The sequence below is a fragment of the Enhydra lutris genome, unplaced genomic scaffold (assembly GCF_002288905.1).
Source record: "Enhydra lutris kenyoni isolate GAN:26980312 unplaced genomic scaffold, ASM228890v2 scaffoldscaffold2, whole genome shotgun sequence".
NCBI lineage: Eukaryota > Metazoa > Chordata > Mammalia > Carnivora > Mustelidae > Enhydra > Enhydra lutris.
Window position 1 is genome coordinate 13,991,032 of NW_019154086.1, and position 13,026 is coordinate 14,004,057.

At 36.7% G+C, this 13,026-nt stretch overlaps 1 protein-coding gene across 5 annotated transcripts in view; it reads left to right on the forward strand.

Annotated features, from left to right (window-relative positions):
• Positions 1–13,026, forward strand: part of LOC111149169 (transducin beta like 1 X-linked receptor 1) — a 164,230-nt gene that overhangs the window by 126,653 nt on the left and 24,551 nt on the right. For all 5 annotated transcript variants that reach the window (XM_022506112.1, XM_022506141.1, XM_022506119.1 and 2 more), the window contains 4 exons: positions 7,606–7,751; positions 9,344–9,566; positions 10,280–10,412; positions 10,980–11,121. In XM_022506112.1, the coding sequence (XP_022361820.1) occupies positions 7,606–7,751; positions 9,344–9,566; positions 10,280–10,412; positions 10,980–11,121 (644 nt within the window). The remainder of the gene's footprint in view (positions 1–7,605; positions 7,752–9,343; positions 9,567–10,279; positions 10,413–10,979; positions 11,122–13,026) is intronic.

Consider the following 13,026-nt stretch of genomic DNA (forward strand, 5'->3'; position numbering starts at 1 on the left):
GAGGCTTTAACCCACTGAGCCATATAGGTGCCCCGAAGAGAGAGTGGGAAGCAAGCTCCCTGCTGAGCAGAGAGCCCGATGCGGGGCTTGATGCCAGGACTCTGAGATCATGACCTGAGCCGAAGGCAGAGGCTTAACCCACTGAGCCACCCAGATGCCCCCCTCAAGACTGGTTTTTAAAGACTACCACTTCTAAGGAAAGTAAAATTTTTTCTTGCTTGTCTCATTTTCTAAAAGCCCTCAGATAGAAAGTCCAAAAAATACCTTATGAAAGTTTGTTCTTTTTTGATAAATGTATAATTTAGAAATAATGTTTCCAAACAAGAACTTCTAATATTTGTTCCCTGTAAATACTGTTTAATGTTGACTGGACTATGGTATCTGTCTCCAGAGAGAATAAAATCCCTTAAATTGTTTTTAAATACTTTATACTGTGTGATGACCATCCTGTTATGACTATTATCAGCACTAGAAGATATTATCTATTAGAAGTCTGTCCCTCTCCCCAATTATATAACTTTTGATTTTTTTCTTCATCCATAAAAGTTGTTGCTTGTTCAAAAGGGATCACATTATGATATTCAGCCTTAAATGTTTTATAGGCTTCTGTTTGAAATAAGTCATCCTCCCCTACTCATTAAAACTAATTAAGAGGAAAGTATATTTATTGTAAGATGTCCTTATTAAATGTTGTAACTTAATTTTTCTCCATTTTGTCTCTAGCCAGTTACTTTAGTCATCACCATTTTGTACTTCATTGACATAGATGTAGGCTTTCATAGGCAACAAAAATTTTCTAGGAAAGAAAATTTTTTTCTCTTTTGAGATGACTTGAAAATCGAGTGAGTGTATTTGACAGTGTAGTACCGTAAGTAATGATTGACTTGATTATTCAGTATGCTCCATTTAATTGGCATTTGCCCAAGGGCATTAATAATTTGATTGCCCTAATAACTCACATCTAGCAACCATATGCAGAATAAGCACTAAGGGGTTACTGCTAAGTTGTATGGAGCAGAACTTGATACAGTGTTAATTTTAAAAGAGGTAGGGTGGTTTGGACCTTTTAAATTTCCCTCCCTCCCCCACCCCTTACATCACCTTTGAGTCTTCTCTAGTTATTGAATATTTTTTTCTGGAGAAATTATACTGGCAATTATTTGTGAATTTGTGCCACCTTATTTCTTGTTGCTTTGTGTAAGGTATAATTTTATTTTGCTTTAAATTGTGTATTTGGTTTGGGGGAGAATTCTTGTTTCTATGTAAAACTATCATCTCTGACATGTATAAGAGCTCAGTAGCATTTCGTTGAATGGTGTACTTAATATTGGACACTGTGAAACAGTTGCATTTTATGGTTGAAGACTAACTGGAAAATGCAGGAACAGTATGTCCTTATGACTGAACTATCTTCTAGATTTTGATTCTGGATGCTATCATTTTTTTAAATCCTCATGTTTTTAGAACTAATGTTCATCTTGCCATCCAGTCTCGGTTTATGAAAAAGTGATGATGTGTACGTAAGCTTAAAGTATTTGGTTCATGAAAGATCATCTTGTGTCTCCCATCCCCAGCTCTCTCCACTGTTCACGAACTGTTTCCAGTGGATACTCAGTCTCTCTGAATGTAGGCTTTGCACCACCCCACTTCTTCTGAGACGGTGCTTCCTTCAGATGTTATTTATGAGAGCATACACACTTAATTTAGAAATCTACACATAATTGTAGTAGGCACACACTAACCCGAATGTTTATGTATAACATAAGATTCTGATCTGTAACACCATGGAGCCTATTTGTTGTGTTTTGTTTTGTTTTGATTTTTTTCATTTAATGATTTGGTATTAACCCCTACCTACAGTGGCTAAGAAAATGTCAGCAATCAGATGACAGTGTAGTTTCTCTTGATTGAGATAAAGGTAATGGGGCCAGATAAACATTCCTTCCTCCGTGTCTTCCTGCTGGTGCCACTTTTATAAACACACTTGAACAATGAACTGAATGGAGTCAGATTAAACCAGGTCTCAGTGCCACTAGCCATGAAGCCCTGGACTGAGGAGAGTTCAGGATTGGGTATGTCCACCTCTAGTCTTTTCATTTTTATGAGTAATTGGTCAGCTACAGAAATGCAGGTTAAGTATATATATACATTTTGATTTATAATCAAATAAAATATGCAGTAACATGGATTTGTCACATATAGTTGTACACACGACTAATTAACAATAAACAGCAAGTACTTGTCAAAAATAGTGGTAAATTTTATACTTCCAAATCAGTTTTTCTCTTTTATAAGCTAAATGATTTTTTTTTTTTTGCTGATAAAGGAAAATTCCTATTTACACATTACTGCTGACATGCTTGTTAAAAGACAGATGTCGTTTAATAATTACCAAATAGAGAACTTGTTCAGTCTTACTAGTAATCTTCTTGCTAATTTTGTTCAAGAATAGCCAGCATAATAAGGGTGTAGGGAAACATAAATTGCTGATGGCACTATAGATTTGTATAATTTGGGGGCAGTGCAGTTGTGCAGTTATGAAAACTTCCTTTAAAATGCCCGTGACTCCCCCCGCCCCAAACTTTTGAGGGAATCCATCCTAAGGAGAGAAAAATAAATACCTGTTAAAAGCCTATACATGTAGGTATTTGAGGTAACATTCCTAAATAGTAAACACTGAGAAAATCTAAGCTATCCATCGATGAGATGAGTAATTTACTAGTTGAGTGCATTCATTGACCAAGTAGTATGATAATAAAAGTATATATATTTGATAATATAATTCATGTAGAATGTTCGTGGTTATATATATTTTTAAGGACAAAATTAGGGCACAGAAGATAGCATCCCTTGTGTGTTATATTGTGTTGTATTGTGATGTGTTTTATTGTGTGTTATATTGTGATGGAGGAAAACGGTGTATAGAGAAAAAAAGGAAATACAAAAATATTAACAGTTACACTTGGGTTTGGTATTGTAATGTTTTTCCTTCTCCATGTTGTCCATTACTTTTTTAATAAGTACTGGGTCTAAATCTCCCAACATGCAAGATCCCCTGTAGCATTTTTTGCTCCTCCTCCTTTTCACATTGTCTAGAATCTTTTAAGCATGTTAAGTATGAACTTTTCAGAATAAACAAAAATCTGGGTCTGCAGGACACAGTTGCAAATGGATTTGGGGACAAGGAGGTTTTGTCGTGATGGGAGCAGGGATGTAATTTTCTGGGTTGGTTTTTGGTTTTGTTTTTTTGTTTTTTACCTGAAGCTTCAGTAGGATCTTGGGTTTTTAGACTTTCCTTCTGGACTGTGTCATGATAATAGTTCAGCTTTGTGTGTTGTTGGTGTTGTTGAGTCTCCCTGTACCACAGCAGTGATGTTCAAGGTCCATTTGCATATTCCTATAGTCTGTCTGAAAGGTGAGTTGGGTCGCTCTGGACAACCAAAACCTTTTTGAGAACACAGTCCCTGTCATCCCAAGGGAATGCCTTCCCTGAAACAAGCAGTGTGCAGAAAACAGTGGTTTTGTGATCTTGTTTTTTATATGGGAACCATGCCTAGTCTCATGGGCTCCTGAGTCACCACACCTCTCTCGCCACTGCTTGTCTTTATTCCTGAGTTACTGTATACTGAACTTCATGGTGTATAGCCTCACTTTCTTTCTGGAATCTCTTTTCCACCTCCCAAATCTTAATCACCCTAGCAAATTTGTAGAGTACTTGATTATGGAGGTATTATTACATCAGATTTGCTCTTACTCCTGAAGAAAGGGATGCTATTTTAAGCAGTCAAGCCAGTCTTTAACATCTCACAGATATAGGTGAATCTCTTTTGCCTTCTGTACTATGTAAATCAAAAGTGTCCCTAAAAAAAGTGTTTCCTGCACATGTATTTACAGATAAATGGAGATATTCTTTGGCATAACCTGGTTCAAGTTTTAGAAGGAAGATTTAAGTCATATGTTGTTTGTTTTTTTTTTTTTTGATTCATAGGTTTTCTCATGTGCCAAAATACATTATAGTAGAATTGCGTCCTGATTTAACAAATATTTATTGAGAATTAGTTAAATTAGGTAACATTCTAGGTTTCCAGAAGGAAAAGACATCAACTCTTTCTTCAAGTATCCCAGTCTAGCATCATACACATACAAGATAACCATTCAGTGTGGTAAATACCATACATGTAACAAACTGTAGGATTAACATAGCAGAGAAAGATCATCCTCTGGGGTAGTGAAAAAAGGACTTCCCCTTCATTCAGATAGGAGGAAAGAACTTAGGAACACATAAGCTATAAAAGTGTGAGATAGCATAGCATATTCACAGTACTACATACAATTGAGAATCACTTAAATTTAATGTGTAATGGGAAGAAGGGTGGGGAGCATGGAACTGGGGAGATGAATATGGAGAGATAAGTAGGGTCAGATTACAAAGGTAACTATGTATTGTACTTAGAAGTTTGGCCTTTATTAGGAAGTGCCAAAGGGATCAGGGATCGTTGAAAGTGCCTTAGTAAGGAGTGATGTGATTTGTTTTGTTTCACAGATAATCCCCTGGCTGTAGTGTGGCAAATGGACTGGGCTGGGGAAAGAGGAACTTAGGGTAGTAACTGTAGACAGCAGATGATTGGGACTAAACTCCAGATGCCAGCACTAGCAGAAAAGGAAAGCTAAGCTAGTATTGTTAGGATTTGGTGACTGGTGGAGTACCAGGGCCAGGGTGAAAGTTAGGATGACTTTCAGATACAGTGAAGGAGGTCACATTTCTAAGGAAAATGAAGTTTTAGGGAGGGGAGTAAGAAAAGTAGTTTTGAATATAATTTTAAGCTGCCATGTAATGCTAGGACTATAAATTAAAAAATTACAGTTGAATTCAACATTTACTGAGGCAGAGTGTTTTTAATTGTGGACCTTTTTTAGAGTAGACATTAAATGTGAAGTGTCCAAACAATGCTAGTAACCCTTTCAGTGTTGTTTTCTTACTATTTGAGAGCATTGTAAGCACATGTGTGATAACTGGAGATGGATATAAGCACCTGGGATAGCTTCTCTCCTGGTCTGATAGAAAAATTCAGGATACATAACAAGCCAGCTCCCAATCGATGTTGTTCCACCTGCTACTCTTAGGATATTCTTGAACATAAGCTTGAACTCTGTCTAATTTAAACAGGTTCTAAATATGATGAATTTTGATTACTTAAATTATATTCATGAATTAGAGGGTTCAGAAGTCCTGGACTTTGCTAAAATTTGTAAGGCTTATGAAAGTCAAAACACCTGAAAAACATTGCTAATAAGATGTCTTTAATGTTTCATGCACTATTGACACCACTTCCTAACAGCCTGAGTTGAAATAAAACAATGATGTAATCCTTTGTTTTCTGTTAGTAAATAGGAGCTCACTCTGTCTTCACTTTATCCTTGACCGTATATCAACTTAATTGTTCAGTAGGAGAAACGAAATGTAGTGGTTACCTCCATGGTCTCTGAATGAATTTAAATCCTTATCCTCTTAAAGATAATGTGGTGTATATACACAAAGGAATATTACTCAGCCGTAAAAAATGAAATCTTGCCATTTGCAATACCATGGATGGAGAGAAATAAGTCAGTGAAAGACAAATACCATATGATTTCACTCATATGTGAAATTGAAGAAACAAAACAGATGAACCAAGAACAGACTCTTACCTGTAGAGAACAAACTGAGGATTACTGGAGGCCGGGGTGGGTGGGGGACTGGATTAAACTGGTTATGAGGATTAAGGAGGGAATTTGTAATGAGCACTAGGTGTTGTATGATGTTGAATCACTAAACTGTACACCTGAAACTAATATTACACTGTATGTTAACTAACTGGAATTTAAACAAAAACTTAAAATATAAATCCTTATCCTATTAGTGGCAGTTTTCCCATCTGTTAGCTCAGATTGAAAATAATAAAACTATGTATGTGTGCATGGTGGAGACCCTCCACAAATGGTATTGTCTATCTTGAAGTCTTTGGAAATCTCTGAGCCACTTGGCTGTTTAGCTTTTCTTCCCATTTATGATTGACTGCAGAATTTATTTAGGGAAGGGCATATTAATGGAAAATGGGACTCTGCAGCCTCACTGCTTATGGATTTCACTGCTTTATCTTTTACCGTCTCTCCACATCCTTCCCAACCTTTAGTCTTAGCCTTCTACCCTGGCAATCTGGAATCTACTCATATTCAAGTAGTTGTGGGTTTCCTGATAGGGACATTGATGCAGAATGATGCTCCTTTTCGTTGGTATATTTCTTAGTTTCATTGCTATGTCTTTTGGCCATCTCTGTGGGCTGAAAACCATAAATATGTTTAATAATTATTGTGCCTGTAGGCAAAATCATGAGTTAAAATCTTAAAGTCTTAAAAGTAACGTCCTTTCACTTCTCACTATGGGTTGCAGGAGTAGAATGGCCAGGTGTTTCCAAGAGGGAAGGAGCCATGAGGAAAACCAACTTAGGTGTACTTTGTCTACTGACCAATTAAAATCTTTCCTAGCCACATGCTTTGTGTGAGTCCATAGTATTTTATTTAGACTGTTCATAAGTGCCACAAGAAGCCTAAAACTGGAAGCACAAAATGCAGCAAGAAACAGAGTTAGCACTAAAAAACTAGGATAGGCTAGGTAACAGTTATTACATGGGTTAAATCCATTTAAGACACAAGTAAGCCCATATTCATTCAGTTTACTTAGTATGGAAATTTCTTAACATTCCATATTATATGTATAATGTGATTGAATTGTTTAAAATACATTAATGACAGGTACTGTGTAATGATAAGCTCTGATGGATGTTTTAGTAAAGAGAATACACGTGGATCTATCATTTTACTAGAATTTTACCTTTGAGTTTGAACTTAACTTTCATAAAAAGTAAGACCGACATAAAGAGATTTTTATTACGTGTTTTGGGTTTAAGTATTTCAAATTAAAATAAAGAATAGCTGATAGAAACTCAATATTTACTTGCTAACTTTTGTTTCCTAAAGCTTTCATTTAGATGGGTTATTACTAAGTGGCAAAAAATTAGTAATTTTTTTTGCATTTAATTCATACATAGAGTAAGATTTAAGCATAAAAATTATTTTTATGTTTTATAAATTAACTTTAGTTTGCTTTTTATTTCCTAAGTTAAAAAATTCTGCAAAATACTGGATTTATACTGTGTTTGATAATTTTTATGTAGAAATTCAAATACAGTACAGAATAATAAATGTCACCTTAATTTATCTTGGCCTAAATTATCTTCAGTGAAGCAATGGATTCACATGATTTCCAAACCCCCAGCTTTAAAGTTTGATGCTATTCTTTGAGGAAAATGATGTGCCATGGCTAAATTTTATATGTACTAGAGACTTTATATCATATTTTGTGTAATTAAAGTGAAAAGGAAAATATGTAAAAGTTAATATGCTTGGATTTGGTATTTCTTTTTTTTTAAACGTATTTGACCTTAGTTAACAGTCTGGGATTTTAGATGGATTGTGATTTTGAAAGATTACAGAGGTCTTTCATTTGTGTCCTATAACGTGTTGTCACTAGGGAAATAAATTCTTATACCTTTTCTTTGCTTTTAGGATTTTCTCATTCAGCGTTTACCTTTGGTATAGAAAGCCATATCAGTCAGTCTAACATAAATGGTGCCCTTGTCCCACCTGCTGCATTGATTTCTATCATCCAGAAAGGTCTACAGTATGTAGAGGCAGAAGTTAGTATTAATGAGGTAAGGAAAATTTATTTCAATACAAACTCTTAAATTTGTCCTTAAATCTGCTCTCTTGTTTGTTCATTCATTATCTGACTTCAGCTTCACTAGGTTAACAGAATCGAAGAGTGGTGTTCCTTATGTCACAATCAGGTTGAACGGGCAAGGCCTGTTGGCTTTGAACTGTAAGAACCATTAGTTCTAGTTTATTTCCCTTTCTAGGGTTTTATAAGTAAATAATAAGAAATAATTCTCTATAAAACAATAACATTGTGCTTTGTGTTTCTTTAAGACAACAATACTGAGAACATAATTGATGGTCTGAAAAATTACAAAAGCTCAGGTTATTTGGTTAGACCTGATTTTGGAAGGCAGTTTATAATTAAAGCCAACTCGTGATACTTTTGCCTATCTAATAAGATCCATGTGTAGATAAATTCAGGTGTCAGCCAACTATGACCCACGAGCCAAATCCTGCCTGCTTGCCTGTTTTTACAGTGGAACACAGCCACGCTCATTCACTTACATGAATTGTTTTGGCTACGGGTGCTGCAGTGGCGGAGTTGAATACTTGTGATAGAGACCTTATGCTCTGCAAAGCCTAAGATATTTACTTTATGGCCTTTCACAGAAAAAGTTTGCAAACCCTGGTCTAGCTAAAAATTTTCATATATGGTCAGGATTTATAACACGTGGAGCTCAGAGAGATGTGCCAGGTGTTGTACATCAGAGCACCCCGTCACCCCACTGTAGGTTGTCCACCAGCTTATCATGAATCAGGCCTTACACATGCATATTCCTAGCTCGTTTATCCAGTTTCTATTTCTGACTTGTTCTGTCTCCTTGTGCCTCCTGGAGAACTTTTCATTAATTGTGAGCTTCCTAATACCAATGAGAGGAGCTTTGGAAAATTAAAGCTACTCCATAAAATTAAAGAGCACCAGTCTCATAGTTATGATGGTACTTCTTAAGTGTTAGTGTGCATACGACTACCCTAGAGAGCTTGTTAAAACACGGATTCTTGAGCCCTTCAGAGATTTCCATTCCGTAGGTTTGACTGTCCATTTACAACAAGCTACAAGCTGTGATGGCAGTGCTTTTGGTCCTCAGGTCACACTAGGAATAGCGTCAGTTAGGAGATCCTCATTGCCATTGACTGGGGCTGTGTGACTTCTGCAAGTCTTTCAACCTGATTGTGCTTCTGTCTCAGCATTAGTAAAATGAGATGATTGTATGGCAGGATATCTGAAGTCTGTTTCTTGTTTCAGTATTTGAATGAAATCACAAACTTTTGAGTCCAACAAAGCTGTTTTAAAAGTTTTTAGCTATAAAGAGGTATTTATTCTAATGTGGCACCAAGCCTCCTACCATTGTATGAACTCTTTCATATTGGTCATTGCTTTCCCTGGCAGAATTGTGGAATCTAATTAATAAACTTTTTATAACCTGGGCCTACATTTTATTACTACTTTCAATATTTTAACTTTCTCTGTGCAATATTTCAGTCTGACCTAGGTGAGGAGGAGAAAAATTGAAACAGCTCTTCGCAGTTGCTTCATCCTAAATGTGTTCTCTTTCACGGTTCTTTTCTCCAAATTTTCCACATCCAGGATGGTACCTTGTTTGATGGTCGGCCAATAGAGTCTCTGTCCCTGATAGACGCCGTAATGCCTGATGTAGTACAGACAAGACAGCAAGCTTACAGGGATAAGCTCGCACAGCAGCAAGCGGCAGCTGCCGCCACCTCCACAGCCACCACAAACCAGCAGGGGTCTGCAAAAAATGGAGAAAACACAGCAAATGGGGAGGAGAATGGAGCACATACTATAGCAAGTGAGCTGAAATAAGAATTTCTAAAAATGCCTTTGCAGAACAAGTATTTTTCTTTATGTGGATGTCTCCTCTTCCAGACTGAAGTAACATCATCTGTTTCATTTATGCCAACTTGTTTCCCTAACTTGTATCACAATTCAGATTTTTATTCCTGAAGCTCAAAAAAAAAAAGCTAGACTCACTTTCATGGATTTTATTTTCTTCTTTAAATTTTTAGAAACCATTTTCTACTGTTAGATAAGTTTTATTGTTTGCATTTGATTTCTAAGGAAAATTTGTAATACTAGTCATTAACACAGTAAAACTCCGACATGGAGATATAAAGGCAACTCTCATGTTATATGAATTGTATCAGCAACCCCTACTGGCAGAAAGTCAGAACAGTGTTGACATGGATTATATTTGATTCAGATTATTTTATCAGTTTAGCCTTGTTTGGCTCTAACCTTTTTGCAGTCTTTCTCACTGCCTCCCCACCACCCAAACACATACTCAGGTACATCTTTTTAAAAATAGTAGGGTCATACGAAACTAAAGATGGGAATTTATTTCTCATGTACAGTTATTTTCACCATTACCTGACATAGTTTAAAAAAAAAGAAGTTACACTGTATATTATAAAGGAGGTATTTGCTGATTAAGAATTATCCCCCCCCCCACAGATGTTGTAATATTACCTAACTGGCATTTTCTACTTGTTTCTCATGACACAGATAATCATACTGATATGATGGAAGTGGATGGGGATGTTGAAATCCCTCCGAATAAAGCAGTTGTGTTACGGGGTCATGAATCTGAAGTTTTCATCTGTGCCTGGAACCCTGTTAGTGATCTCTTGGCATCGGGGTATGTTTCTCAAAGTGAAACTAGAATGTATTTTTTATAAAAATATCATACTGAACAATTACACATTTTATGAAAGCATTACTTACATTTCAGGTTTTTGCTGCTTTGTGGTCCTTTTTCCTCTGTAGATCTTTATTCTTCATAACACAATCTTAGAAGTTATTTTTTTAAGATTTATTTATTTTAGAGAAGGAGCGAGCACAAGTGGGAGGGGGAGGGGCAGAGAGAGAGTGGGGAGAATCTCACACAGACGCAGTGCTGAGCATAGATCTGACACAGGGCTTGATCTCATGACCCATGAAATGGTGACCTGAGCCAAAACCAAGAGTCGGTCGCTTAACTGACTGCACCTAGGTACCCCCATAATCTTAGAAGGTTTAAGTAAACTTAATTCTTCAGAAGCGCCTAGGGCCCCCCATAATGGAGACTAAGGAAAATACTGGAAATGGAGTTCTCAGAGAGTCTAGTTTTTATTTGCCTTATTAATAATAGTATGTAATATGTCACCTTGATTCTGGGATACTTGAGAATATCATGAGGATTTAAAATATGTTGCATACTTTATAGGTCTGGAGACTCAACAGCAAGAATATGGAATCTTAGTGAAAATAGCACTAGTGGCTCCACGCAGTTAGTACTTAGACATTGTATACGAGAAGGAGGGCAAGATGTCCCAAGCAACAAGGATGTGACATCCCTAGATTGGAATGTGAGTATCACTGTATTATCCATGGTGAATGTAGTTCCTAATCTGCGTCAGTTCTCTGAACCTCAGACTGATAGGAGGCTTTGTTCATTTGTTGAGCTGCTTTTGAGTTTCACTAATAAGAACAATGAACTAGGATGGCCATTCTCACATGTGGTGTTAAAAACAAAGACTGGCCCTCCAGCAGTTGAACCTTTGTCCATCTGGTGGTTGCCCACTCTTTGCTTTGTCTTCTTTAATGTAAAGTACAAGTGTTATAATGGTACTTGCATAAATGAGGTAATAGATGAAAGGCACATACTAAGTCCTTTGCTGGGGTCGGTAGGAGAAATCTCCATAATAAAAGCATGTGCTTTTTTTCTTATCTTGTATGGACTGATGAGAACTTCACTGCTGACTACCTTTTAGGGACCATTCCAAGCTCTGTTCTAGCCATAGGAATCTCACACTTCTCTCATTCTCTTTGTTGTTCCACATCTTCCAGAGATAACTGTTCTGACTTAACAGGTTTGAGCTCCTCGTTCTTTATAAAGCTTCACCTTTTCAGTTTCAAGTACGTGATAAGCAGCTTAGTTTGTTTCCATTCCCATGATTAATTTGTGGAAAATTAGCATTTTTTAAATTTAATTTTATTTTTTATAAACATGTATTTTTATCCCCAGGGGTACAGGTCTGTGAGTTGCCAGGTTTACACACTTCACAGCACTCACCATAGCACATACCCTCCCCAATGTCCATAACCCCACCCCGCCTCACCCAACACCCCTCCCCCCATCAACCCTCAGTTTGTTTTGTGAGATTAAGAGTCACTTATGGTTTGTCTCCCTCCCAATCCCATCTTGTTTCATTTACTCTTCTCCTACCCCCCTAACCCCCCATGTTGCATCTCCTCTCCCTCATATCAGGGAGATCATATGATAGTTGTCTTTCTCCAGTTGACTTATTTCGCTAAGCATGATACCCTCTAGTTCCATCCACGTCGTCGCAAATGGCAAGATTTCATTTCTTTGATGGCTGCATAGTATTCCATTGTGTATATATACCACATCTTCTTTATCCATTCATCTGTGGATGGACATCTAGGTTCTTTCCATAGTTTGGCTATTGTAGACATTGCTGCTATAAACATTCGGGTGCACGTGCCCCTTCTGATCACAAGGAAGGAAAAAGGCAACATGGAATAAAGGAAAAGATATGAGACCTTTAAAAATTAGCATTTTTAAAGGTCTCATATCTTTTCCTTTATTCCATGTTGCCTTTTTCCTTCCTTGTGACTTTGTATCCATTTTTTACCTGCTCTTTGTGAAGTTTAAGAAGCGTCTTAGATGATTTCAGCGTTCCCAAGCATTTCATGGGTTTCACCATTCTTTCCTCAGCAAGTGAACACTCTTTCCTCCTCTGACCTCTTTTCAATAACTTCTGTGCAGCTTTCCAAAGGATCTTCTAAGTCTCTTTCCAATGAATGAGATCCATCTTTAAAAATGATATCTCTAGCTAAATTTCTCAGTGTCTATGAAATTTCTTCTAAAACAAATAGGTAGGGTTTTTGTTTTTAGTGTTCCCCTCACAAAATTTCCAGCAGTGTATTGACTCTTTCCCTCCAATGAAGATAACAATTACAAAAATGAGAAAGAGGTTTAGCACACCCACAATATTTATTGTTTGGTTGTAGGGTCAGGACTAAGAATTATCTTCTTAATGGGACCTTATTAAATCTTAAGTCAAAGGCCTTATCACCTTGATATGCTGTTTGGTTGAGAGACCATATGTTAACTTAATGAGCTTTACAGGTTACACTGAAAAGGATGTTTACAAATGTTTGTTGAGCTTGGTGATTCTCAACTGCAAGTTACAGTTTTTAGAAGTGTGGACTTTTCAAACATGTATTATTCATTATGAACTTGAATC